The 23,910-nt window shown below is 55.3% G+C and overlaps 6 protein-coding genes across 22 annotated transcripts in view; 2 read left to right on the forward strand and 4 right to left on the reverse strand.

Moving 5' to 3' along the window:
* Positions 1-56: 56 nt before the first annotated feature.
* Positions 57-5,073, reverse strand: LOC148405239 (uncharacterized). 4 transcript variants are annotated; one of them, XM_088406414.1, is made up of 10 exons: positions 3,797-5,073; positions 3,373-3,499; positions 3,010-3,183; positions 2,863-2,937; positions 2,444-2,725; positions 1,699-1,819; positions 1,474-1,579; positions 1,246-1,374; positions 889-1,006; positions 57-772 (listed from the first exon to the last, which is right to left on the reverse strand). In XM_088406414.1, exons 2-9 carry the CDS (start codon positions 3,422-3,424, stop codon positions 902-904), a joined length of 1,044 nt encoding a protein of 347 aa, XP_088262540.1. In that variant the 5' UTR covers positions 3,425-3,499; positions 3,797-5,073; the 3' UTR covers positions 57-772; positions 889-901. The 4 variants fall into 4 exon arrangements, with proteins under 4 accessions (XP_088262540.1, XP_088262538.1, XP_088262541.1 ...); XM_088406412.1 differs by having other exon boundaries at positions 1,462-1,579; positions 3,797-5,065; XM_088406415.1 differs by lacking the exon at positions 3,797-5,073 and having other exon boundaries at positions 1,462-1,579; positions 3,369-3,720.
* tmem243b (transmembrane protein 243, mitochondrial b) lies at positions 1,638-8,342 on the forward strand. Of its 5 annotated transcripts, XM_088406419.1 has the most exons (9): positions 1,642-2,747; positions 2,870-3,223; positions 3,367-3,516; positions 5,027-5,074; positions 6,196-6,340; positions 6,640-6,690; positions 7,232-7,336; positions 7,422-7,537; positions 8,077-8,342. In XM_088406419.1, the coding sequence occupies exons 5-9, from the start codon at positions 6,263-6,265 to the stop codon at positions 8,087-8,089; spliced, it is 363 nt and encodes a 120-aa protein (XP_088262545.1). In that variant the 5' UTR covers positions 1,642-2,747; positions 2,870-3,223; positions 3,367-3,516; positions 5,027-5,074; positions 6,196-6,262; the 3' UTR covers positions 8,090-8,342. The 5 variants fall into 5 exon arrangements, with proteins under 5 accessions (XP_088262547.1, XP_088262545.1, XP_088262544.1 ...); XM_088406421.1 differs by lacking the exon at positions 5,027-5,074 and having other exon boundaries at positions 1,638-2,747; XM_088406418.1 differs by lacking the exons at positions 1,642-2,747; positions 2,870-3,223; positions 3,367-3,516 and adding an exon at positions 4,456-4,953.
* On the reverse strand, positions 8,273-12,981 carry dmtf1 (cyclin D binding myb-like transcription factor 1). The gene is made up of 16 exons (XM_088406407.1): positions 12,805-12,981; positions 11,686-11,875; positions 11,517-11,602; positions 11,338-11,446; positions 11,161-11,237; positions 10,933-11,090; positions 10,800-10,832; positions 10,631-10,740; positions 10,261-10,489; positions 10,036-10,187; positions 9,845-9,970; positions 9,682-9,761; positions 9,406-9,564; positions 9,167-9,319; positions 8,572-8,674; positions 8,273-8,485 (listed from the first exon to the last, which is right to left on the reverse strand). The coding sequence occupies exons 1-16, from the start codon at positions 12,895-12,897 to the stop codon at positions 8,451-8,453; spliced, it is 1,893 nt and encodes a 630-aa protein (XP_088262533.1). The 5' UTR covers positions 12,898-12,981; the 3' UTR covers positions 8,273-8,450.
* Positions 12,982-13,247: 266 nt separating this feature from the next.
* On the forward strand, positions 13,248-16,079 carry cwf19l1 (CWF19 like cell cycle control factor 1). 3 transcript variants are annotated; one of them, XM_088406410.1, is made up of 14 exons: positions 13,266-13,362; positions 13,500-13,584; positions 13,663-13,747; positions 13,809-13,910; positions 13,990-14,204; positions 14,310-14,425; positions 14,490-14,574; positions 14,691-14,843; positions 14,912-15,020; positions 15,088-15,167; positions 15,237-15,449; positions 15,527-15,646; positions 15,709-15,806; positions 15,878-16,079. In XM_088406410.1, exons 1-14 carry the CDS (start codon positions 13,340-13,342, stop codon positions 16,020-16,022), a joined length of 1,629 nt encoding a protein of 542 aa, XP_088262536.1. In that variant the 5' UTR covers positions 13,266-13,339; the 3' UTR covers positions 16,023-16,079. The 3 variants fall into 3 exon arrangements, with proteins under 3 accessions (XP_088262535.1, XP_088262536.1, XP_088262537.1); XM_088406411.1 differs by having other exon boundaries at positions 15,240-15,449; XM_088406409.1 differs by having other exon boundaries at positions 13,248-13,362; positions 15,088-15,449.
* A 30-nt stretch (positions 16,080-16,109) lies between these two features.
* Positions 16,110-18,906, reverse strand: LOC148405243 (CD9 antigen-like). Of its 2 annotated transcripts, none has more exons than XM_088406416.1 (7): positions 18,556-18,906; positions 17,437-17,539; positions 17,123-17,220; positions 16,878-17,054; positions 16,703-16,792; positions 16,550-16,633; positions 16,110-16,472 (listed from the first exon to the last, which is right to left on the reverse strand). In XM_088406416.1, exons 1-7 carry the CDS (start codon positions 18,622-18,624, stop codon positions 16,407-16,409), a joined length of 687 nt encoding a protein of 228 aa, XP_088262542.1. In that variant the 5' UTR covers positions 18,625-18,906; the 3' UTR covers positions 16,110-16,406. The 2 variants fall into 2 exon arrangements, with proteins under 2 accessions (XP_088262542.1, XP_088262543.1); XM_088406417.1 differs by lacking the exon at positions 18,556-18,906 and adding an exon at positions 17,889-18,049.
* A 1,436-nt stretch (positions 18,907-20,342) lies between these two features.
* LOC148405244 (peroxisomal succinyl-coenzyme A thioesterase-like) overlaps positions 20,343-23,910 on the reverse strand; it is a 74,720-nt gene continuing 71,152 nt past the window's right edge. Inside the window, exons 1-11 of one of the 7 annotated variants that reach the window (XM_088406880.1) lie at positions 23,129-23,225; positions 22,476-22,684; positions 22,297-22,396; positions 22,037-22,227; positions 21,760-21,923; positions 21,466-21,585; positions 21,323-21,405; positions 21,144-21,237; positions 20,942-21,022; positions 20,735-20,876; positions 20,343-20,651 (exon numbers count right to left, since the gene is read on the reverse strand). In XM_088406880.1, coding sequence (XP_088263006.1) covers positions 20,527-20,651; positions 20,735-20,876; positions 20,942-21,022; positions 21,144-21,237; positions 21,323-21,405; positions 21,466-21,585; positions 21,760-21,923; positions 22,037-22,227; positions 22,297-22,396; positions 22,476-22,671 — 1,296 coding nt within the window. In that variant the 5' untranslated portion in view covers positions 22,672-22,684; positions 23,129-23,225 and the 3' untranslated portion in view covers positions 20,343-20,526. Of the gene's footprint in view, positions 20,652-20,734; positions 20,877-20,941; positions 21,023-21,143; positions 21,238-21,322; positions 21,609-21,759; positions 22,228-22,296; positions 22,397-22,475; positions 22,685-23,128; positions 23,226-23,536; positions 23,841-23,910 lie in introns of those variants that run through there. The other 6 variants (XM_088406883.1, XM_088406879.1, XM_088406877.1 and 3 more) reach the window with 6 other exon arrangements.

Consider the following 23,910-nt stretch of genomic DNA (forward strand, 5'->3'; position numbering starts at 1 on the left):
CGAATGAGGACAAGCACCCTAAATCGTCATCGTTGTTGCTAACTATGTAAACCAGGTCACGTTGGGTCGACGTTTATTGTCTTGCTACACAGAACATTCACCACGACACAACTTTAGCGCGCTCGCTGTTAGCCTCACGTTGCGTCGGGCGGTGTACTAAATTCGGCTAACAGTTAGCGTTGGTGATTATTATGAGAACCGTGCAACGTTTACATAAAGGAGATGTGGATGACTATCCCTTTTACATTGAGACTCACATTGATGTTTGACGTTCATATCGAGCAATGTGAATGAATCGCAACAGTGACTGGCGACCGATCCGTCATTTGGAAACTCCCTGACATGTGCTGGCCCCTTGAAATTAATCCTTGACCAGTCCAGTTTTTTTTTTTTTTTTTTTCTGGCCATAAAATTGGCCTTAGATAAATCTGTCTTTGTGCTCTGTCAATGACTGGCAGTCAGTCTGACATTGATTGGTGACCACACCGTCCTTTGCCTCTGTGCCCCGAGAGTCCAGAATGCACCCGGTCTTTCAAGTGAAGTCAGACCCGATCGGCGCGTACAGAAAACGGATGTACCGATGGAATTGGTTCAAAGGTCCTCGCGGATTGACGAGGAACAGCTCTGAGCCTGATCGCTTCGGTTTGAAGGGGCTCCAGGATGGGCGCGGCGTCACCTTCCGTCAAGCTCGGTTCAGCCCGGGGACCGCCAGAACCAAGATAGCCGCTGCCGCCGCAGCCGGCGGGACGAGGTTCCAACCTCCCGCGTCATCCTGAAGGATGAAGAAGAAAACAAAGGTTATTTGGGGAAAGCGGCGATGGCCTTACGCTGCCAGCGTGATGACACGAGAGGCCATAGCAGGCCACGCGAGCAAATCTCAGCCCGTACCTGCTCCTGTTTTCTAGGACGCCAGCTCCTCCCACCAGCACCACATCAAGGCCACTATGACAATGACGCCGAGCAAGGGGGCCGACACAAGGGGGGGCTCGGCCGGGCCGGGGCGGCGCTGAGGACGACACGCAAGGAAGGAGGGAGGGAAGGAAGGAAGGAAATGGCCACGTGTGACAGGGCGAGGGCGATACCAGTAACCGTTTTGTAAACTAGTACTTGTAGTAAACGAAAGTGTTATTCCACGAGTTTAAAAATAACGTGACAAACATGACAGGATAATGTGTCCCTGCCTGCCCGAACCGCCAGTCTGAGCAACCAATCAATCACTCGTGTCTCCTTTCCCCTCACCCGCACCTTGTCGGCCCGCAGCCGCCGCAGCTCGGCTTTGCGGTAACGCAGCTCTTCCCCTAGGGCGGCGCACTCGTGCTGGCTGTTGTCGTGGAGACGCTGCAGCGAGCTGAGCGAACGCTTCACGCGCTCACACTGGCGCAAACGCAAAGACGCCGGTCAATTATGACACTTGCGGCCTACGCCTTGTGTCCCGCACGGGCGCGCGTGACCTGACGCTACCTCGCTCTGCACCTGGAGCGCGGCGTCCTCGGCTCGCCGCAGCTGCGCCTGAAGTTCTCTGACGTCCGGAAGACCGGCGGGCGGGCGGCAAAGACTCATGTAGGCGTCGCACCCCATCCTGGCAAACAAACGTAAAAAAAAAAAAAAAAAAAAGACAAAAAACACAGAGCTTTGCATGTGATTGGCAGGCGCTTATGACCGTGTGCTTGGATTGCCAAGTGGACTGTTCACACGCACGATGGCTGCCCCTGCTCTTCTTGAGTCACTTTGCAGGTCAGATCCTGGTTGGCGTCCCGCAGGAGAAGATGCTGGCGGCTGAGAGAGGCAAGCTCCTCCTCCAGAAATGCCGCGGCACCACCTTCGTGTGACAATCGCAGCAGATGGCGGGCTCATCTCGTATTCTTGCGGACTTGTGCCCAAGTATCCTTTTGTCCAAGCGGGTTTTTGTCCTTGAGAAGTCGCCTCCTTATTTTAGTCCAGCGCGTAGCAATCATTTTGCGCAAAGCCCCCCTAGGAACGAGTAAACATTGTGTGCCCCCCTCCCACGCCCACCATAAATGAGACCATTATCTACACTTCTCCGGAGGCGGCCATGTTTGTTATAGCTACGGTCGACGGTTAATGCAAAACGGTTGAAATCTTACACACTATCCCTGAAGAACGGCGCTGATTATCGAGGCAATTTAGAAAACAAAAATGTTGTTGACAGTAATTTGAAAAGTATAAATTTGACAAGAGTACCAAAGTCTGTCTCCCAGGTTCATACACGCCCCCCCTCTACATTGCAACGCAGCCTCTGCCCCACTATTTGAGAGGAACCCTTTCAGTTAAGTGAAAGTCGATGCAGGATAACTGCTTAAAATGAAAGAAATGTATTTTTAACGGTCGTTATGTATGTTCTGGACAAAAATGACCCCCAAGCCCACAGCGCCGCCGACAGTCCTTGCAACTACTTCACTGTCGGGTCAGCAACGTGTGTTACCGTGACAACCCTCCCCGCCGCACTCCATCCTCAGGGCGGCGACCTCAGTCTCCTGCCGGCCGGCCGTCTCTCGCAGGCGCCGGAGCCGGACACGGAGGCGGCACAGCTCCTCCTGCATGCAGGCGATGTCGTTCTCCCGCTCAGCTGCCGCCTCCTCGCCCGCCTCCTGAAGGGCCAGCGCCGCCTCCTCTGCCCGACGCAGGTCCGTCTGGGCCTCCTCCAGCTCGCTCAGCTTCTCCCGCTCCGCCGCCGCCAGCTCCCGCCGGACGCCCGCCAGCTCGGCTGCAAGCGGTGAGGATCCAGGGTATGTTAGAAATCAAAACCTCAGAATAACTCGAATTGAAAAGAGAATAAAACAAACAAACAAACAAAACTCATGACCGCATGTTGCGAGTAGCCTACCTTTCAGACTCTCCTACCTTTCAGAGTCTCCATTTGTCCGACGAAGGTTTCCGCCTGCTGGGCCCGAGCCGCTCGCTCGTCCTCCAACATGGCTGACGACATCAACAGGAATGTCAAGAACATCGAGAGGAACCTCCGACAAAAAACATCATGAATTGTCTCACCCCGCATTTCCACAAAATTTTGCTGGTGTTTGCGGGAGTCTTGGCGCGCCTCCTCCAGCTCCAGCAGTAGCTCCACCATGCGAACCCGCAGCTCCTCCGCGCTCGTCTCTTCGTCGTCGTCTCCGCCAAACTCTTCCCCTTGCGTCTTCTCACACGTGTCATCCTTCAGCTGGCCTAAAACACAAAGTGGCACGTTGCTGACTTTGAAGACCCGGTAAGATGAGTCAAACGTTTGCACCAGGTGGTTCGGGGTCAATTCAAAATGACCGATTTTTACTTCCGAAGCACCCAAACGCGCGTCCTCCTAAATACGACCCAAACAATGACACGCCAAATTATTTTGTGTGATTTGTTCAGACCGACCACAGGAGTCCAGGACCTCCTCGATGAGCGGGGGCAGCCGCAATTGGTCCATTTCTGAGGGGGGTCGGCTGGTACTCAAGCTGCGGGCGGGCTGCTACGATGAAGACTCTTCTTCCTCACTGTCGTCCTAAGTCGTCAACATAAGTACTCGATTATTATTATCTCGGTAATTAGTATAGTTTGCCTGAAATGGCGCTGACATTGGCTGGCGACCAATTCAGGGGGTAGCCTACTCTCCCCAAGCAGGAATTAGGACAAACGTGCAGAACACTGGATGGATTTAAATGCAAATACAAATAGCAGAGGCGTAGTGATGCTTTCGGACGTTCGGTTGGATTAGTGGTTGCCATGGAGACGGAACGCCTTGAACATGCCATCAACAGCATAAGATATGATGCGACGGGACGACGAGCGATGACTTTACCTGCTGAATTGGTGCGGCGTTTGCTCTTCCTCGTCATCATCATCCTCGGAGTGACGCACGCGTACGTCACTACATCGACCTTGACGTCACGAACGTCTCCTTCCGACTCGGCCAAAGTAAATACTCTAGCTAAGTTAAAGATATTTTAAACACAATACATAATTTGCCAGACCACTATGCCATCTAAAATGAATTAGGTAAGGTAAATCGTTTTATACATTACGGCGAACTACTCAGGCGCGGTGATAAATACGTCATCGCTGTCGCATACATAAACCGTAATACGTACGCGGAGAAATTAATACCAAGGAACAAATTATATAGGTAATCCTAAATAGTATTGTTCTAAACTAAGCGTGGGGTGAATTGATACAAATAAGTCACTTAATTTCAATTTATATCTACGTTATTTTTTGTCCGTCCCGACAAAATATTTTGCTCTTTTAAAACTGGCGCTACCTTGTGGCGTAAGTGTTCAACTTCCCCCCAAAAAGTACACTTTTTTTGTGCTGCGACCATTTAGAAATAGCGTTCAAACTTAGTTTTCGACTGATATATTTTGGGGACACGCTAGCCATCACATTTTTTTGGAGCTGTTCATAAACGTTCGATTTTTTCCAGTTCCGACGATTAGTATTTTTCTTTATATCACCGTATATTATATTATATAGGTTTAGATTCCAGGTACTGCATACTAAAAATAAAGCTATTCAGACATTTTCAAAACATACGACACGTAAAGATAGTGGTGATATTGGTTCAGACGTTATTTGGCTTTGTTTGTTCGTTCTTTTTCCCCTGTCGGGCCCGTAAACATTACAATTTTTCTGGATGGATTTATTCAGCTGGTCCGTTTTTTTCCTAATGTAAACTGCAAGTACTATGGAGGGTGGGTAGTGTGTGTATTGTCGGCCCACAAGCGCGGCCACTCCCCTTTTAACGGCTTGGGGCTCCGGCCCGTCCCCTTTAATTCCCCATCGATCCCGTCTGTCGTGTTGCAAAGTTTGCTTATCGTCCGCGGCGTCGCCCCGGCAAGTCTTCTCGTTTCTCGGCTTTTCTGACGCACGCAAAGTGGAAGACTAATCGCTCGCTGATTATCAGCGTTGTTAGCTTAGCCCCACTAGCGAGTGAACGTGCGCCGGAATTAGCCTTGCAAGGTTCGTGTTAGCGCGGGAAGCTAACAGCTGTCGGTCGCTCGGTCTTGGAAGCTAATGTGTTATTTCGCTTCAGGTGCCCGTTTCGGGTTTGCCGATGCTCGTCGCCCACATCAAGTGAAAGGTGAGATGACTGCAAATCACATCGCGCTGTCGTCCTCAGACGGCTGCGAGCAGGCGTCTGATTGGCCGATAGGTGCCGCGGCTTGGGGCAAGACGGGTACAACCTGGAGCGGTCGCCACCCAAATGCCAGGCCACATGGAGACAAATCATTGAAAGAAATGCTTTGGACCGGGCGCCAATCATAAGAGTGTGCCCGTCAAGACAAAACGATGGAGTGGTCATCAGCCAATCACGAGATCCGGGTGCAAGTACACAAGCGTGACGTGCTGGTCCTCTCAACAACAACGGCATAAGGCCATCATCGATTTGCTCTAGTAAATTGCAATCGGTGCAGGACCTATCCAGATATTTATGCTGCCGATTCCCGATAGCGAGATTGGCCGTTTCCCATCGCATGGTTCAATTGGAGAGCCGCTCACCGCCAATTACTTTCATAATCAATGAGTCTGTCGATGATTTAAGAGTGCTTCCTAGTTGTTTAGTAGTCTGGTTTTGTAATCGGCGATAGCCATGACGTAGTCTCCCGCGGAAACGGGCCAATTGATTGGAGATATTCATCGGAGTCGATGATTTGGAACGCTTGCTCCACTGGCCGTATGAGCGTCACAAGGCTGAGGAGGGAGGAATGCGCTTTGGAGCTCACAAGCCCTTAAGCGGTCGGCGCCTTTATAGCGGGCCCCTTGTTTTGTCGGCCTTTCGAGGCCGTTCCTGCAAACTTGTGACCCGCAATCACAAGCGCTCCACCTTGAATAGTCGCCATGACCCAGAGTCCAGATTTGTCTCACTTTCAACTTCCTCTTCGGCACGTGGCAAGAAAAAGGGAAGTTCAGCCTTCCAATCACTTTTCTAGTCAAATTTCAGAAGTTACTCGATTCCATTTTTAACAGCTGTTAAAAGTGTGCGCATTTGAAGGCCGAAAGGCTCGAATGCAGTTTGGATGAAGCCCTAATGTGAGAAAATGTGGAAAAAGTGCGCTTACGCTTCATGTAGTCATTTTCTGATTTTGAGGTCATTTGGGGGGGAATTTTGCATGCGGGAAAACTGTAAGCGACGGGACGAGTTTAGGAAAGACGTTATCACGACCCGCTTTCTAACCAAAAACTTTTGCGTATGATCGACAGGCACATGTCCCGCCGGCCCCTGGGAGTCGGGGACGCTAGCACGCCACGGCGGCCCCGCCGCTGAGCCATGGACGAGTTCAGCAGCAGAACGTACGGCACCAGCGGCCTGGACAACCGACCTCTGTTCGGGGAGACGTCGGCGCGGGTACGGCGGCGCCCGTCGCATTGTGCGGACGAGTGGCGGGACGCGTCGCAAAGCCGATGCCGCCGTATTATCGCGAGCGAGCTGGCATCAAGGAAAACGCCGTCCGCGTCCGCGTCCGCGTCCGCGGCGGGCTAAACCTTAGCCTCGCTAGCGTTGAACCAAAGCCGAGTATCGCTCGATTCGTTCCATAGACGGTCCGGACGGACATATTGTTTGGATTTCTTGGTGCGGTCAGAAAATTCAATCGGATTCTTATGAATCGCATGAGCAAGTTTTCTTTTTGTATTTGTTGGTCCCAGGATCGCATCGTCAACTTGGCAGTGGGAGGATTCACATCCCTGGTTGTGCTGGTGCGTACACGCTATTTGACTGGCCGTCAATGCAGCTATTTTTATTTCCTCCTTTTGATTCCCAAGACCTTGCTTTGCATTGTCACGCGTCGGCTCAAACTATTTCACACCACGCCGTTCAATTTTGCCGAATGTCAGAATTTGTTTCTACAAATAACTTATCGTACGCTTCGAAATGATAAACTTGGTTCCTTCAGCCTAATATTTTGGGGAGAGAGAAAAAACAAACTGCACAACCCTAGTCCCAAAGTACCAAAAGATAAGTACCACCATTTGTTTTGAACAAAATGCGTGAGGTGAGCCCGGAAAGTACAACTCGGTTGTTTTCAACACGTTTGCTCCTGCTTTTTAGCCTTGGCGGACGGTTTGTTTCAGACTTTCATTTTGGCGCAGTTGATGTCCGCCCGTACAAGTACAGTGTTAATGTTCCAACTGCGCAAAATGTCAGCGTGGCACATTTTATGATGCGCCGTGACAAAAAAAAACCCTAATGTCCTGCTTTCTGGCACGCGGCAAAGTTGAAAGTGTTCTTACCTCGCAGGTGACCGTCATCAGCTCCTTCGTTTTCCCTTCGTTGCCTCCTCGGCCGCTTAATGTTTTCTTTGCCGTTTGCGTCCTGCTGACCTGCGGATCCACCATTTTGCTGGTACGCGCGTGCAAAACCCTCCTGATCGCCATGTCCAAAAAGATCAAAAGATCAAAAACCATGCCATTTGCCGTTTTGCTCTCAGATCTTTTGGTACCGCCAAGGCGACCTGGAGCCCAAATTCCGCAAGCTGATCTATTACAAGCTGGCGTCCGTCGTCTTACTGTGCCTGTGCGCCAACCTTTACTTCCACGACGTCAGGTGAGCCGCCGGGGCTGGAGGAGCCCCCCCCCCGCCGGTCCGCCTGGCACGGCGCCCGGACGCTGCACAACACACGGGAAGAACTACATGCGAAACGTTAGCATCCTTACATCACTTCCCCCTTTTGCTTTTTTTTTTCCTGGGGGCGTCCGACTAGAAGGAAGTGAGATCACATTCAGCGCACTGACTGTACGACCTTAGTTTTGTAGATGCCCGGACTTTACCTGTCGCACCAAAATGCCGTGCGATTTGCATTCCACTTCATCTTGCACTCCGATTAGCGTAGCGACAGCAGTAGAGTCCAGATTTCTAATAGCGAAATTTGGCCTCACTTGTAAGTATGCAAAAATGCCAAAAACTACCGAGGGGAAAAAACTTCAAAAGTACGACTGATTTGTTTTAAGGTTGATGGCCAAGAGTATACTTGTCCTCATAATGGCCGTCGCTCACTGCTCAAAGGGCTTTTGGCAATACGGCGTCTGTGACAATTATGCAATCTTTTTTTTCTTCTTTTTGGGTGTCGGCCAAACATTTTGCAGACATTCCAAATAACTTAGCAGGGTGACACCTTTGCACTGCGGCGACGTCGGCCTCCGCCTCGGCTACTGGAAACTCAGACACGCTTCTTGAAGGGCTCCGACCAAAAGAGCGAGAAGGATTTTTCTTTGTTTCCTTTTCTCCGTATTCACACGGGCGCCCCGTCCCCCAGAAGTAAAACTCACCACGACTTTAGGATTGTCAGAGCCGTGTTCCGTTTTTTGTTTTAATTTCATGTTTGACAGAATAAATAAATGTAACTGAACCACGTCTGCATTTCAGCGTCCCGAAGGCCGAAAATGTTGGCATGATGAAAAAGTGGCACTTAACTTTGTATAAAAAGTCTCCATGTTAAAAAGGTGCAGGACCGCTGGTCCTAATCGCAACCGTCTTCGTTCTCCAAAATGGGATCTGAGCACAAGAGACAAAAAGACAAAATGCGACGTCGCCACGGCGGGCCCGCGGATCACGCCCGCGGATCACGTCGCCGGCCTCACCCGTCAGCGCGCCGCCGATGTCGGGAGGCGACACGATCAGGACGGCGGCGCCGGCCAGCCCGGAAAGCGCGGCGGGAGCCTCGGCCGGGGTTGCGCTCGGCCGCTGGCGAACACAGGCGCGAATGAGATCCCCCGCCTGCACTTTGTGCGTTCCGCTGTACGTTTCGGTAGGGACAAAGCGGGCTCGAGCGAGTTGCCGGATCTCCTCTCGCGCCGTTTCGACTCGACTTTCAAGGGAGCGCGTTGAAGCCGTACCTTTTCCGAGGAGGAGCAAGGTTTCGCTCGGGTTTGTACGGGAAGCGTTGGGGAGTTACTTGTGCGTCGGAAATCCGGCCGTTTCTTGTTTTAATTTAATTTTGTTTTAATTAGTTTTTTGGGGTTTTTGTTTTAATCAAACATGAGTTTTTGGGGGTAAGATTCCACCGTTCAAAACAGCGGAAAGTTTGAAAATACCATGACACGGGACTGGCACAAGGTGGCGACAGAGCTCAATTGGACAACCTGCCTGGTGCCAGATCGAACGCCTTATACGTCGCTAGCGTAGACAGAAATCCGTTGATAGGACGAAAGGAAGAGAAATGTCAAAGTTTGGAACCTCAGCACAGCTGTCCGCCACCGACTCCTCCCTCCCCGACGACGGCGAAACGTCGAGAAGCCCGTCGTGCCGCCGCCCCCCCGTCTCCGCAACTGGCGCGTCCGCCGCCACCGTCTGGATGATGACGCCGTCGCCAGCGCACAGGCCGTCCGTCTGCAAGAAGCCGCGTTTCCGTTCAAAAAAAAAAAAAAGGGGGCGGGGACCCCGACGAGAGGTCGGGCGCCGCGGCCCGGACGCACCGCCAGACCGTGCAGGATGATGTGCTCGTGGGATGCGGAGGAGGAGCTTGCGCTCAACGTGACGGAGCCGCTCCCTGTCAGCGTGAGGGGCAGGCCCGCGTTGCTGGCGGTCTGCAGGAAGTACGTGCCCGGCGTCCCGGTGGGCTGCAGCTGAAAGGACTGGCGCCGAGCAAAGTCATTCGTTTGAAAAAAAAAAGCACGGAAGTAAGGTATCCGCGTCGAAAGCCGCAACTTGAATTTTCCGCGTCGGCGGCGCGAAGGCCCGTTGGGGCTTACCGGAAGAATCTCAAAGGCCTGCAGCGTCCCGCCGTTGAGCGTGATGGTGGTCTCCCCCTGGCCGCCGCCCGCCGAAGAGTCTTGACGAGTGACGGGGGAGCGGTTGAGCGCTCGGGAGAAGGACCCCGAAGGCGGCGGCGGCGGCGGCGGCGGCGGGCCTCACCCAGGTGCGCCACCTGCAGCGGGATCTGCAGCGCCGCCAGCGAGCCGCTCTCCTCGGCGCGGATCTGAAGCGAGGCGGCCGACTGCGAGGACGACGACATCACCTCGTGGAGGGCCTTCAGCAAGACTGCAACGCCAGGCGGCCCCGTTTGTTCTCGCTCCGCTCCGCTTGCCCGCGTGGCCGCGCCTCACCCGGGAAGGGGATCTCCTTGTGATTGGCCACCTGTCGCTTGACGCTCCACCACTTGGAGCGCAGCCACTGAGGCGAGCGCACGCTGCTCCAGCCGCCCGCCAGCTCTTCCCATTTGATTTCGTTCTCGTCCTCCACTTCCAGCTCCAAAATCCTGCGGCGCGCAAAGGGGTCGCCGTTACTCGCCGTCGGGCGAAACGAGGGGGGAAATCGGGATGGCCGCGCACCTGCGGGTGAGGTCCAGGTCGTCGTCTTTGGTCCATTCCGTGCCGCCGCTGTGCTTCCAGTTCAGGTAGTTGAGCCACTTGGAGCGACACTGCTTCTCTGAGCGCGTGCCCACCCGATTGGCCACCGAGGCCCAGGACACGCCCCCCGTCACCGCCGAGCCCGGCGCCGCCGCCGCCATCTCGTACACCACTTCGGCCAGGCGCCTCTCTTCCTCCTCGCTCCACTTGCCTGCCAATTCCTCCGCGTCAGGTCCCACTGGGACGCCGGTCCTCACTTGACGGGCGCGCTCGTGCGCCGGACCGTTTTTGCGTCCGGTTCCCCCAGCCCCGTGAAAACTCCTGACGTTAAAACGCCGGAAAAAATAGGTACCCGTGTTGCACGTCTCCTTCATCAGCCTGCAGCGATCCTTGACGGACGAGGCGCTGCGGCCCAGCGCGGCGCCGATGGCGGCCCAGTCGTTGCCGTGGCGATCCCGCAGCCTGAAGCGTTCGCGGCCCGTCAAGCTCTCGCCGAGGCCGCCGCCGCCGCGACCACTCACCCTTTTAACTTCTCGATCTCTCCCGGCGTGTACCTGGCGCCGCGCGCGCACGCGGAGGAAGAGGTGAGACCGGCGAGCGGGTCGGCGAGCGGGTCGGCGAGCGGGTCGGCGCCGGTCCGGGCGGCCCACTCACTTGCCCACGTGGTTGCGATTGTCGTACATGCGCAGAACTCGTCTGTAGACGGCAAAGAGCGGCCTGTTGAGGCCCGAGGCCACCGAGCGGTAAAAGTCCTTGCGCTCCTCTTTGGACATCTCGAAGATGATCTCCGCCGGGTCCTCAATACCTCGACCCTGGCGGGTGGGCGCGCGCGCACCGGGTCAGCGGCGCGCCCGGGGCGGACGCCGCCGCCGAAACCAATACCTTGAGGTATTGGTCGATGTTGCCCATGAGGATGCCGATCTCCTCTTTGGACCACATCCCTTGTCTCCACTTGTGACCTGACAGGAGATTTTCTCAAGCCGGGACCCCGGAGCGTCAAGGGCACGCGGACTCAAGTGGGCCGGACCGGAAAATCGCAAAGTTTTGCCGACACCTTACCTTTGTTGGCGAGCGTGTCTTTGTCTTCTTTGGTGGTGAACCAGGCCTGACTGACGGCCGAGACCTCGCCCTTGGCGTCGGCGCCGTCGTCGTCGTCGGGGCACAGGACCTGCGCGCACGAGCGCCGCCGTGAGCGCGCCAAGGGCTCCGATCGGCGAGTCTCGGAACGTTCGACCCACCCGTATCTGAGCCGCGCCCGCTTGAGGGAGCCGGCCGTCGGCGGACGTCGTCACGGCGACCTCCGAGCTTTTGCTGCCGTCGGCCGCTGGAGAGAGAAAAACACGCCGTCCGCCATTTATTGAATAGGTGCGGAAAGCGTCCAAGTTGTTGCATGGCGGCATGACTCACCCGCCGCGCCCACCAGAGAAAAGGCCGCGTCCGAGCCCTCGACGCGTCTTTTCTTGGGACCCGGCTCGCCGGGCATCGCCGACGAGGGCGAGGGAGGGGACGCGGCGCAGTGAAGGATGATGTCGCAGACGTCCCGCGTGGGCGAGTCCGCCGGTCCGCCGCCATCTTGCTCCTGTGCCGCCCCGCTCATCTGCGCCACCGCCCAACATTCATGGCTTTTTTATTTATTGTAAATCAAAAAGGGATACTTGTAATATTTGACTTACTATACAACGCAATGACCTATACTTAAATACTTGCATTTTGTCTGTCCTTGCCCACTATAGTTGAAATAAAGTTACTGGCCTTCTTACTTTGAGTATTTGAAATTGTTAAAATCGTACATAAGAGAAATTCGCATTAAACCTTTATACACAAATCCATAAAATATTTAATTTGATACGGGACGTAAACGGTATGATGTAATTTAACAATCATTGAAAACACGAAATAAGCCATTTCATGACTGAAAAATACGAAATTTCATTGATTTGCTAGCCATAATGATTTTCAATGGCGCTCAGTAACGCCATCTGCTGTTCACGTTTGAAACACTCCATTTTGAGAAAAACGACCACAAATGCAATTCGTTCTTGTGGCGACACTGCACGCCACAAGGCAAACGACGCTTTTTTAAAATATGTATTTATTTTGATTGTGCATCTGTTTTTTATACGTTTGACCTGATGTTGTGTTTTAGTTTCTGTATTTTGGAGTGTGACTTGCTGCAAATGCGCAAAGACTGTCGCCGTGCTCCCGACGCTGGAGCACAGACACACTTTAGCGCAGCTTCTTCATTTCCAAATGATGTTGGAAAAAAATGACAAACGAAACATCGGCGATGCTAAGCGTTAGCATCCGACGAGCTAAGCCGCCGGAGTCGACGAAAGGACGAAAAAGGCTCGGGCGCCATGTTAGAACGGAGTAAGGAGCTGCAGCTAGCCCGGCGTCTCGCCTCAACCAAGCGATCTTATTTTTCTTGACTGTGGGGTCGTTCGGTGGTGTGCGACCCGTCCGAGCTGCACGTGCTCGCGCACGGCGACGACAAAGACATTTTGAGTTTTTGAATGAGTTACTTACTTCCTGTTTTTGGTCCGGGAACTTGCTAGTAACCAGGATGAAGGCAAGTGCCAGGATGCAAGACGTCGCCCCATAAAGCCACCGGGTTGCCATATAGCTGCTGGAACTCTGAACGCGCTCGCTACCAGCGCAAACTTAAATAATTGCAAAATTGATTGAATGAAATACGTGTACATTTACAATAGAATATATGATCGAAAAATACGTCTGCGACGGCTCACGGGATGATTGTAAAATGTACGTGATAAATAAACTTGGCAACCTTTTAGTGCGGTTGGAAATACATTCCCCCCGGGACAAGAACTTTTCTCGAAACAAAGCGAACACTAAAAGACATTAATTGTATTTTATTGGGTATGGTTATAATATATAAGTTTTATTTTTATTTTTTTTTAGTAAAGCAGAGGGTATAATAATGTCACTTTTGTGATTTTTGTTAATAGTTCCGTCACTTTTTGCAGCGGAAGCTAAAGCCGAACGGACCGTTCATGTTGCCGAAATCTGATGGTGAATTTATCTTCCTGCCGGCCAAGAAATGGGAGAGAAACCAGTGAAAGTGTAAGTCACGGCACCAGACACAGCACGCGAAATCCGCGATGCTTTTTTTTTTTTTTTTTTTTAAATCACGGGATTTTCGCTTGTCGTAATGTTCACCCGTTGTCGGTTGGACTTGCGCGCTTTTGTCGTTGTCGCAGCTTGGTGTGCGGGGACGTGCAAGGCAAACTCGGAGCGCTCTTCACCAGAGTGCAAAGCATCCAGAAGAAGACGGGCCCCTTTGACGTGAGTCGCGAACGCGACACGCGCGTGCCAAACCTTGCGAGCGCGCTCCCGCTCTCTCTCTCTCTCGCTTCGCTGCAGCTTCTTCTGTGCGTCGGAGAGTTCTTCGCATCCACGCCGGAAGCCGAGCAAGAGTGGCATGAGTACAAAAGCGGAGCCAAGAAAGGTAGATTTTTCCGAGTTTTCGTCTTGTTCCGTTTTAACGCCGAACGATCGTGCCGGCTCAGCTCCCGTCCACACGTACATCCTGGGCGCGGCAAGTCAAGAAACGGCCAACAAGTTCCCGAGCGCGGACGGATGCGAGCTGGCGCACAACATCACTTACCTGGGTGAGGGGGGGGGGCTCCGCTTCGGCGCTTTTGGCGCTTGGGCTCCGTGCAAACGCAGCCGCCCCTGCGCTCCATCCAGGTCGCCGCGGCGTCTTGACGGGGGCGTCGGGCCTGCACATCGCCTACGTCAGCGGGCGCGAGGCCCAGCAGGAGCCGGCGCCCGCGCACTGCTTCAGCCGCCAGGACGCGAGGGCCCTGCTGGCCCCGCTGAGCGCCACCGGCAACTTCCGAGGCGTCGACATCCTGCTCACCTCGCAGTGGCCCAGGGGGGTGTGGCACTTTGCCAACAACCCGGTACAAAAACCGCAAGGCTATCCCTTGGATTTTCTATGTCCCGTGCCCAATCGCAAACCGAAAGCGAGCTCCGTCCGGCCCGTTTTATTTTGCGGCTTGTAACAGGAAGTGAACACCAAGTCGTGCGGAAGCGGCGCCGTGGCCGAGCTGGCCGACAAACTCAAGCCCAGGTACCACTTTGCCGGGCTAGAAGGCGCTCACTACGAAAGGCTTCCTTACAGGTGAGCCCCGACACGGCAGGTCCTCGCGTTGATGCCTTACACCCCCCCCAACTTTCACATCTAGGAATCACGCCATTCTGCAAGAGAACGCGCAACATGTCACTCGCTTCATAGCCTTGGCGACCGTCAACAACCCCGCCAAGAAGAAGGTAACTTCTGTTTAAGCCGTCATTTACATTTTCACTTTTATAGTACCTTTTGTATTTTGGCCTAAAATATTGCTAATGCTGAATGTATCCGTGTCAAAATGTGTTTTTGCTTGCAGTACTTGTACGCCTTCAACATGATCCCCATGAAGACCATGGATCCGTCGGAGTTGGTTAAGCAGCCGCCCGACGTGACGGAAAACCCGTACAGGAGGGCGGCCAAAGACAAGAAGGAGCCGCCCGAGACGGGCTGGACCGCCGCCGAGGAGGAGGTGCGAGCGCCGCGCGGGGGCCGCGCGGAGCGCGTCAATGGTGAACTCTCCGCTCGTCCTTCGTCCAGGACACAGGCGCTCAGTTCTTCTTTGACCTGAGCGGCGGTCGCGGCGGTCGCGACAGGAAGAGGCCGCCCCAGGGCGACTGGCCGGCACGCAAGCAAGCTCGCAAGCACCGTGAGTCATAGCAGATTAGCCGTGAAATAGAGACAAAAGCTACAGGATGGCAAATGTTGGCGCGCAGCCCTGCCCCCCGGCGAGTGCTGGTTCTGCCTGGCGAGCCCCCAGGTGGAGAAGCATCTGGTGCTCAGCATCGGGACGCACGTGAGTAGCGCACGCCCGACGGCGATCGGCCGCGCGTCCCGGTTCTTGACGCCGCGCGGCGCGGCGCAGCAGTGCTACCTGGCGCTGGCCAAAGGCGGGCTCAACGCGGGACACGTGCTGATCCTGCCCATCGGGCACTACGGCTCCACGGTGGAGCTGGCCTCCGAGGTGCTCCAAGAGATGGACAAGTACAAGGCGGCGCTACGCGGCTTCTACAAGAGCCGCGGCCAGCGCTGCGTGCTCTTTGAGAGGAACTACAGGAGCCAGCACCTGCAGCTTCAGGTACTGGGGGAAGCCCGCCCCGCCCCGCCCCACCCCACCCGGGGAAAAGGCCCACCCACCAGTCCCGTCCCGCTCAGGTGGTCCCGGTGCCGCCGGAGCGCTGCGCCGCCGGCGACATCAAGGAGGCCTTCGTGACGCAGGCTCAGGAGCGGCAGATGGAGCTGACGGAGATCCCGCTACACAGCGATCTCAAGCAGGTACGCCGCACCGCCCGGCCAAGCCGTCGCCCCGGCTAACGAGCGCCCCGCCCGGCACGCAGATCGCCCCGCCCGGCACGCCTTACTTCTACGTGGAGCTGGACTCCGGGGAGAAGCTCTTCTACCGCATCCGCGGGGACTTCCCGCTGCAGTTCGGGAGGTGAGCGGGGCCCCCCGGTGGCGGCGTTCGGCGCGGCCGGCCAGGCTTTGACCGGCGCCTCGCGTCGGCAGGGAGGTTCTGGCCAGCGAGGCGCTGCTCAACATTCCGGAGCGGGCGGACTGGAAGGAGTGCAAACAAAGCCGGGCGGAGGAGGAGGCGGCGTGCGCCGAGCTCAGGGACGACTTCCAGCCCTTTGACTTTGCCTGGGACGACTAAAAGCGTCGTCCTTTGACTTTTGCTGAATCTGTGTCAATAAATTCACTTCCCTTTGCATGACCGCTCGTCTTCACAAGATCCACGCCATTTGACAGCTTTTTCCTCAGTTCCTTTATTTTGCGTAAAAAGTTCAACGCAAGAAGTAAACCGACGTCAAATGTTAGTCGCGATAAAACGTAAACAAGCTAAACGTTAGCACGCTTTGGCGCATCGCGGCCCGTCGGGACGGACGAGCAAACCGAAAAGCCGAAAAGCGAAACAAATCGCCGGCGAGCGGGGCGGCGGCCGCCACGCGCTCACGCGGCCGTCTCGGCCGTCCCGCGTGCGGCCGGGGAAAACGACGCCAAAAAAAATAAAGCGCTCGCCGCTAAAGCGAAGGGGACGTTAAACAAAGTCTCTGGATCTCTTGATGGCACAGCACAGCATCATGCTGAAGATCATGCCGAAGATCTGAAAAAAGGAAGCGCCCAGCTGTGTGCCGGGAGCGTGCGTAGCAACAAGGCGCGCGGCAAGTTGCCGTCCCTCACCATAACGACGCCGATGCCGATGCCCACGCCTCCGACGATGTGCAACCTGGTGTTGAAAACCTCCTCGATGGCGGCCGGGCAGCTCTGGGGAGGGGAGGAAAAGTAAATAAATTGCCAACGGCAATGGCGGGTGGCGTGCGGGTTGGCCGTTACCGTGGTGACAAGCGCCTCCAGACCCTCCTTCTTGGGGCAGATGTCCTTGGCGGCGTCGATGACGGTGCCGGCGGGGCCGCAGCAGTCGAGCTGAGGGCGGCGACGGGGACGCGTCGGTTTGGGGCGCCCCCCGCGCGAAAAGGAGGCGGGCGGGCGGGCGGGCGCTTCGTCTCACCCCGAAGTGGATGAGGCGGAGGCTTTCCTTCAGCGCCTCCTGCCTGGTGTCCTTGTAGTTGCTGTAGGTCTGCTTGTAGAACTCCGTCACCTCGGTCACCACCACCTCCTTGTTGGACAGACCCCAGATGCCCGCCGCCACCTCCGCCGCGAAGATCAGCAGCAGGAACAGGAAGAACTAAAGGGGGGGAAAAAAAGCACCGATGCCGGCCACGTCCAAGCGAAGTGCGTCTGAAGGCGACCGACCAATCCCAGCATGCACGGAGACTCCCTGATGGCCCCGCAGCATCCCAGGAAGCCCACCACCATCATCAGCGCCCCGGCGCCGATCAGGATGTACACGCCTGCGGATGCAAGGAGCACCTTTTACACGTTTCTCTCTCCAACTCGCCTGCACCAAACGCTTGGGCTCATCAAGCCGGAGTGAGAAAGGTCCGAAACGTGGCGGCAAGCGCCGGCGTTTGACACCCGTAATTGGGCTGCGCCTCATCTGCTTTTGACGGTTGCGCATTTGACAAAAAGGGGGGAGGACGCAAACTTGGAGGACATTTGTCTCTTACCGGTGAAGAAGACGGAGGGCGAGTCTTGGCCCTCAAAGAGTCCGGCAGTCCTGCTGTCGAAGCGCAGCCATAGCGCCACCGCCAGGACGCCCGTCCCGGCCAGCTGCGCCGAGAGGACAGCGTTTTACGCACTGTTAACCCCATTGCTTTATGTTCCGTATGTTAGGGTTGCGCTTTCGAGGCCGCTGTTTTGCTTGGCCCCATTAAAGTCAAAGTAATTCGGTGACGTCATTGCAACCGGAAAATCTCGAATTCACCTAAACTACTACGGCCAATTTCGGGGCCCTTGTGGAAACGCCGTTCGAGATTGCGAAGATTTGCGAGGGATTCTTGATTTGCGCTCACGTGTCGGCGCCGCACCCAAAGCTTCCGAGCGACGCCAAGCGAAAACGCTCACACAGGTGACGAAACGGAGCGAAGTGGCGAGATTCCAAGTCGCAAAAGTCACATACCCAGAAGAGGAAGTTGAAGATGAAGAGCGGGTACTTGATGCACTGCAGAGCCCCCATGAGTGCCGACAATTATGCCCGACGTGCGAAAACAAGCGACGAAGACCAAGTGGGGCCGGCCCGGTTTGACATCCCGAGGGGCGGGGCTCGCCAGGTGGCGCACCTTGTTCTGATTGAGCGCGGTGACGTCACGACGGGACTTTGCCCCCCCCCCCACTGGGAACGATCAAGCCGAGTCAACTCACAAGATGCAAAACGCGCATCGCATTTAACGTCAACGTGCAAACACGGAGAACCTTCTAAAACAAAAATCAACACCTATATCAGCAGTAGTCGTTATATATCAAACGACGGTTCATTGAGTCACCGCGGGCCATTTAACGTCAGAAAACCGCGAGGACCATTAAATAACAAAGAAACGTAAAGAGAAATGGCGCCGTTTAGCGGACGCGAGCCGCAATCGCATCTACAAGTCAGGCGACAATTTGGACTTTTGGCATTTAACGTCGACGCCCCCCCCCACCCTTTCCTCTTAAAAAAGTTAAAAAAGCTGCCGGAAAACACGGATCAATGTTCGGATCAATAGTGTGTAAATTGTGAACGGGGGGGGGTTTCCTCGTCACGCTCTTTTAAAGTGATCCGAAATTGGTCAGGTGCGTTTGGGACTCACCCAGAAGACAAAGTTGAAGGCGAAGAGGGCGTACTTGACGCAAAGCTCCCAGCTGCTCAGAGCCGTCATCTTCTTCTTGTTGGAGCGGCCGAAAAGTGACGCGCGGACGCCCAGGGCGCCGAGAGCATCCCGGGGCCGTCGGAGGGCGTGCCTCGGGCTCGGAGCCCCTCGGCTTTCTTCGGCTCTCTCCGGAGGCGACCGCCTCAGCCTGAAAAACACACAAACATTTGTCCGATCCCGCGGCCTCGCAACTCGCCTTTCTTTTTGAAATTTGGCCGTAATGCCGATTTCATATCAAGGCCGATGCACGAAGAGTGCCGCGAGGGAAATACGGTGAGTGTGGGCGGCCAAAAAAGTGAAGGCGCTTTCCAGAAGCCCCGCGTAGTCTCGTGCTCGAGGAAGGAACTCGCTCACCTCATATGATCTCATCTCGTCGAGCACTCGTACTGGGTGTGCGGTGTGAAAAAAAATGAAAGACGAACGCCGCCGTGCGGAAGCAGCGGCGGTCCCAAATCAGGGGTGTCCAACAAGATGATTTGGTGGAGCTAAACCACCCGAGCCATAAGAAACAGAGGAAAAATCTTCTTTTGTCGGGATGAGTTGTGATCGCGTGGGCCGTGACCCGACGCTACAAGTTAGCGTCTCGCTTGGTCGCGCCACTGCTCGGCGCAGATCAAACCTTTCCACCGGCCTCCCGGATGTGACTTGTTCTTTGTGAAATTTCAACTTTTGTCAACCGGTGTCGAAAAAGAGACGTGGCAGACTCAGTTTCGTTTTCTTTGCGCTTCACCGTACACCTTGAAAAGAAACCGCACATTTTGATTGGGGCCTTTTCCTTCCCCTGGCCATTTGCGTTCCGATGTAGTTACACATTTTCATTTTGCCTAACTTTATTTATTCCTCATATTATGCAGTCCATGCAAAATACGCATTTCAAGGAAAAAAACCTGCATTGGGGGGATTTTTCTCCATGTGGCCCCCGAGCTCATATGAGCTCATATGACAGTAAGAAGTAGAACTCGATTAAAAACGGAGAAGGTCTGACGAGGAGGAATCGGCCGCACTGCACTTTGATTCAAAAGCACAAGATTTGGAGTCATTGTGGCTCGGCACCACCTCAACCTCATTCGGTCGCACAAAAGAGCGAGTGTCCACTTTGACAAACAACCTTCATGCTGGCCGGGCGGGCGAACGTTTCGCTTTTTTTCCCCCTGCCCAAAACAAGTCAGCCTTCATGTCCTCACAAAGCTTCCCTTCACAGCTCTTCTCGCTCTCGGCGCGTGCGTGTGCGCGCGCGGGAGCGAGAGGGAGGGCGGTCCAGAGGACATTTTCTGCATGTTTCCGCGTTGAAGTGTGCAAGCCCAACGCAACAATGTCCCCGTGTCACCGCTCGACCGAAACATTTCTCGGACCGTCGAGCAAGTGACTTCATTTCGAGATCTGCCACTGGTGATTTGTCTCCCTCTAGCGGCCACTTGTCAAACTTCAACCGTGGTCACCAGGACTTTTTGTAGTTTGTAAAACCGCTTGCTTGCGGGCTTTTTCGCTCTCTCTCTCTCAAGGTGTTCCAAAGATAATAATTTGGTGTTTTCGCTTAATTTCACACGCATGCTAATCCAGTTTAAGTCAACAAACGAGCACTTCGTTAACGTTGTTAGGTCTGCCATAGAGCTGCGAAAAAGTCGAGGCTCTGACAACGGCTGCACGTCATTCTGCTCTGGAACAGGCCTGCAACGATGCAATAACGATCACACTTTCATGCACTCGCCAAAACAATGAGAAAAAAATGTGGAAGTTGCTTTATTTTCATTTCCAATCACCCACTTGTCGGGCATTCCCGATGCACGACATTGTAAAAATCGATCTTTTTTGTCAGGCGAAAAAATGTTTGCGGCGCACAAGTTGCGATTTGATGCATCGAGGAAGGACGTCAGCAGCCCCAAAGGCAAAGGGGACGCAATCTTTTTGCGCTCATATCCGGGCCGGGGGAAGCGCGGGCGCGTAGAGATGCCGCCGCAGGAAGGCCAACATCTTGTTCCACGAGTCCTCCTGGGCGTCCGAGTGGGCTTTGGGCTGGCCGCCCCACAGCAGGGTGACTGCAAGACGCAAAGGTCACGTGCGCGCGCTTCAAACGTATCGCCCGGCGCAAGACGGAGGAGAGGAGGATGGCCCCGCCCACCTTTGGCCTTCTTGAAGTCCCACATGAAGTTGGTGGCCCGAAAGTGAGGCGAGTAGGGCGGCTCGATCAGGTGCCCCGTGTCGGGGTACTCCAGGCGGGTCAGCAGGTGCTCCTTACCGGCCGAACGCATCATCCGCGCCATCTGACGCAACGGTCAAACCATTAGCTGTGTTTTCCCCTCAAAAACGCCCCCCCCCCCCCACTCACATCTTCTGCATACTCGGCGGCGGGATGATTCTGGTCATCCTGGCCAATGACCAACAAGAGCGGACAGTCGATCCTCCTCACCTGTTCAGTGGCACAACAACTAACGGCGAGCGACTTCTCGAAAGCCGAATCCCGAAGCGGACGCGGGATCGGTCGCGTAAACACACCCGGGCACGTCCTCGGGTTCCGACGGCAAACTTACATCTGTTTTCCGGGACAGGTCGCCGGAGATGGGCAGGCCGAGGTCTCGCCAGATCAGATTCTGCTCCTCGTCCAGGCGCACCTTGCGAGCGTCCCTGTTGCCGCGGCGGCCACAGCGGGTTCTACGCATACGACGGAGATGGAAGGCGCGCGCGGGCGCGCGCGGTGCCGACAACCTACACGGAGAGCGGCTGGTGGATTTTGCTCACGGACGTGCCGCGTGGGAAAAAATGGCTTCCGCTGATGCAAACGCAACAGGCGGGCTGCAAAACGTCCAACGGTGAGGAAAAACGGAGGGAAAAACGGCGCCGGGGCCGGCGTACCTTGACAAGGAGGCTCTCGGCCGCCATGTGGATGGCCACCAGGCTGCCCAAGGAAAGGCCGAAAAGCGCCACTTTGTCCGGGATGACGGCGGGATGCCGCCTGACCAGCTCGAAGGCCAGCTAGCGAGAAGCCGGACAAAAGCCTCGAGAAAGCCGATCGACACAAACTTTTCACCCTCCGTTAAGAAACCTATTTGCCGAGAACGTTGTCATTTCCTATCGTTATCGCGATTTAAAGTCTCGTCCGCGGCACCGGAAGAGTTCGCCGTCTTTCCCCGAGACTTTTGACTTTACCTCAAAGTATTTGAACTCCAGCTCGGCGTCCGCCAGCTCGCCGGGCGCAAAATACTCCAGCGCCAAGGAAAGGTAACCGCGCGAGGCCAGCAAGGCCGAGCGGTACTCCAGCAGCCCCCCGCCGCCGCCCCACATGTCCAGCAGCCCCGGGAAGGGTCCCGGACCTGGAGGACGCACGGGGCTGGAGGACGCACGGGGCTGGAGGACGCACGGGGCTGGAGGACGCACGGGGCTGGAGCCGCCCGCCCCCGCGCCCCGCAGAGCAAAGTCCGCCCACCTGACGGGACGAAGAAGGTCCCGCGTACGCCTCGCTCCCGCACGTCCGTCCTGCGGACCCCCGGGGCCAGGTACCAGCGCTCGCAGGGCACCTGGGCCAGGGGCCGCAGACCCTCGAAGCCCGGGCCGACGTGGCCGCGGTAGACGGAGATGCTGAAGAGCATGGGGGCGCCGACGTCGCGCTTGCGTAGCCTGCCGTCGGGAAAGGCGTCGGGCTGAACGAGCTGTTGGAACGCGCGCTTTTTCCCCCCCCCGCCTTACCTGAGTCCCGCGCGGCTCCCGGGAACGGGCCGCATGCTCCACAGCAAACCCGTAGCCTCTTTACCCCGATAGGTTCCCCCTAAGCTGACGTCGTCTGCGACTGGGGGAAGGAAAGGGGACAAAAGTCAGCCGGCGTCACTGGCGGACGGGACCTTCGCACGGCGGGACGGTTCAGCGACCCGACACGGCTCCCGCGGCGTCGCTGACGTAGTGGGCGTAAGCCTCCCAGTAGTCTTTGTCCTCCGACCGGTGCAGACAGCGCAGGGTCACCGGGGCTCCCGGAGGGAGATTGTCCACCCGCACCCTCAACACCTCGTCCACCAGGGCCCGCGTGGGCGCCACGGACAGGATGGGCGGCGGGGCGGGCTGGGACATGGCGGAAAAGCGTCTGGGAAGAGAAGCGTCCATCGCTAAGGACAGTGGCCAAATCCTCCGCAGCTGAGAAGGATTCCGAAAAACAGGAAGAGCTCCCGTGGTGCAAGGGGCAGGTTAACCAATGGCGATCCTGTGCGCACTTTCCAAGACGCAGGCCTCATTGAGTCAAAGACGCTTAAGCATCATTACGTTCAAACGCCACGTTCAATATCAGTGCGCGGTGTTGTCGGTGTTGCATATTCAAAAGTCGGTTTGTTTGCGTTCCTACACTGAAAACGCAGCACAACGGGCACACCTTGCCGGACGGAGACATTCGCTTGAAGATAAGCACTTTCTCTCGCGATCGGATGAAAACGTCGCGTTAAGCGGTGAAAAGGTTCGTCCAAAACAATCGCCCGATTGTTGACAATACTTGTAAACAAAGTTGAAGAACAGACCGGCATTTCTAAACACTCACATTTGTTACGACGGGACCATCGAAAGGTGGGAGACGCATTGGTGTCGCGGAATGATCGCGTCACTCGGTTACGACGAGTTCACGCGCTCACGTTGACAGCCCTCCCCTCGCGCGCATTCCAACCAAGTAAATAACAAGCTGAACGACCCATTCCAACTAATCACAAATTGAAGACTTGAGCGTAAATCGGACTGAGCGTCAATCCGCAACATAAATGTGGCTATATGGCTTTCTATTTGATTTGATCTTAAACCACTGAAAGCTTCAGTAAACAGCGCTGATACGTCTGATTTAAAATAACATTCAGCTCCGTATTTGCTTAAATAAACGACAGGTTAGATTAAAGCAAAGGTGAAAAGGAAATGCCCCAGGTTGTTGGTAAAAGCAGATTTGAGTAATCGCACTTACTGTTGCGACTCCTTGAGCCTTTTGCCACTCTCGCCTTCACACTTTGCTCACGCCGAGTGCAACGATCCGAGAGCAAAGGTCAAGTCCCGAGGGCCCAAAGGCAAGAGATGGAACAAAAACAAGGAAAAGGTCCCGGTGCTGCGCGGCCAAGTGTGCGGGCCTTAACGGGCGAGGGAATGATTCACCTTACTGGGAGGAAGGGCAAAATACTCGCCAAGCCAGTCGGGATTCCTTATTGAAAAACTACGCTGTGTTCACCAACGGTTTCCTGTCGAGTAAATCATTTTCAACGTCTTTAAAAAAACATTCTGTCTGACACGACTTATTAAACTGTACAATGTTACAGCGGCTCAAGACAGCTTTTAAGCTAGGAT

This window comes from Hippichthys cyanospilos, chromosome 22, assembly GCF_059441005.1.
Source record: "Hippichthys cyanospilos isolate Australia breed blue-spotted pipefish chromosome 22, RoL_Hcya_1.0, whole genome shotgun sequence".
Classification (NCBI taxonomy): domain Eukaryota; kingdom Metazoa; phylum Chordata; class Actinopteri; order Syngnathiformes; family Syngnathidae; genus Hippichthys; species Hippichthys cyanospilos.

What these genes read in the sequence shown, in the direction of transcription:
- LOC148405239 (XM_088406412.1), bottom strand. Translation starts at nt 3,424, where the DNA reads ATGGACCAATTGCGGCTGCCCCCGCTCATCGAGGAGGTCCTGGACTCC. An exon ending in ACAAATGGAGACTCTGAAAG is followed by an intron (nt 2,726 to 2,862) that starts GTAGGAGAGTCT and finishes CACCGCTTGCAG; the next exon opens with CCGAGCTGGCGGGCGTCCGG. An exon ending in GAAGAGCAGGGGCAGCCATC is followed by an intron (nt 1,580 to 1,698) that starts GTGCGTGTGAAC and finishes TTTGTTTGCCAG; the next exon opens with GATGGGGTGCGACGCCTACA.
- tmem243b (XM_088406421.1), top strand. Translation starts at nt 6,263, where the DNA reads ATGGACGAGTTCAGCAGCAGAACGTACGGCACCAGCGGCCTGGACAAC. An exon ending in TCGGGGAGACGTCGGCGCGG is followed by an intron (nt 6,341 to 6,639) that starts GTACGGCGGCGC and finishes TGTTGGTCCCAG; the next exon opens with GATCGCATCGTCAACTTGGC. An exon ending in GCGGATCCACCATTTTGCTG is followed by an intron (nt 7,337 to 7,421) that starts GTACGCGCGTGC and finishes TTTTGCTCTCAG; the next exon opens with ATCTTTTGGTACCGCCAAGG.
- dmtf1 (XM_088406407.1), bottom strand. Translation starts at nt 12,897, where the DNA reads ATGGCAACCCGGTGGCTTTATGGGGCGACGTCTTGCATCCTGGCACTT. An exon ending in TCCCGGACCAAAAACAGGAA is followed by an intron (nt 11,876 to 12,804) that starts GTAAGTAACTCA and finishes GCGGTGGCGCAG; the next exon opens with ATGAGCGGGGCGGCACAGGA. An exon ending in TCATCCTGCACGGTCTGGCG is followed by an intron (nt 9,320 to 9,405) that starts GTGCGTCCGGGC and finishes GGCTTCTTGCAG; the next exon opens with ACGGACGGCCTGTGCGCTGG.
- cwf19l1 (XM_088406409.1), top strand. Translation starts at nt 13,340, where the DNA reads ATGGGAGAGAAACCAGTGAAAGT. An exon ending in GGCACTTTGCCAACAACCCG is followed by an intron (nt 14,205 to 14,309) that starts GTACAAAAACCG and finishes GGCTTGTAACAG; the next exon opens with GAAGTGAACACCAAGTCGTG. An exon ending in GGACCGCCGCCGAGGAGGAG is followed by an intron (nt 14,844 to 14,911) that starts GTGCGAGCGCCG and finishes TCCTTCGTCCAG; the next exon opens with GACACAGGCGCTCAGTTCTT.
- LOC148405243 (XM_088406416.1), bottom strand. Translation starts at nt 18,624, where the DNA reads ATGACGGCTCTGAGCAGCTGGGAGCTTTGCGTCAAGTACGCCCTCTTC. An exon ending in CCTTCAACTTTGTCTTCTGG is followed by an intron (nt 17,540 to 18,555) that starts GTGAGTCCCAAA and finishes CTCTCGGCGCAG; the next exon opens with CTGGCCGGGACGGGCGTCCT. An exon ending in CTCCGTGCATGCTGGGATTG is followed by an intron (nt 17,055 to 17,122) that starts GTCGGTCGCCTT and finishes CCCCCCCTTTAG; the next exon opens with TTCTTCCTGTTCCTGCTGCT.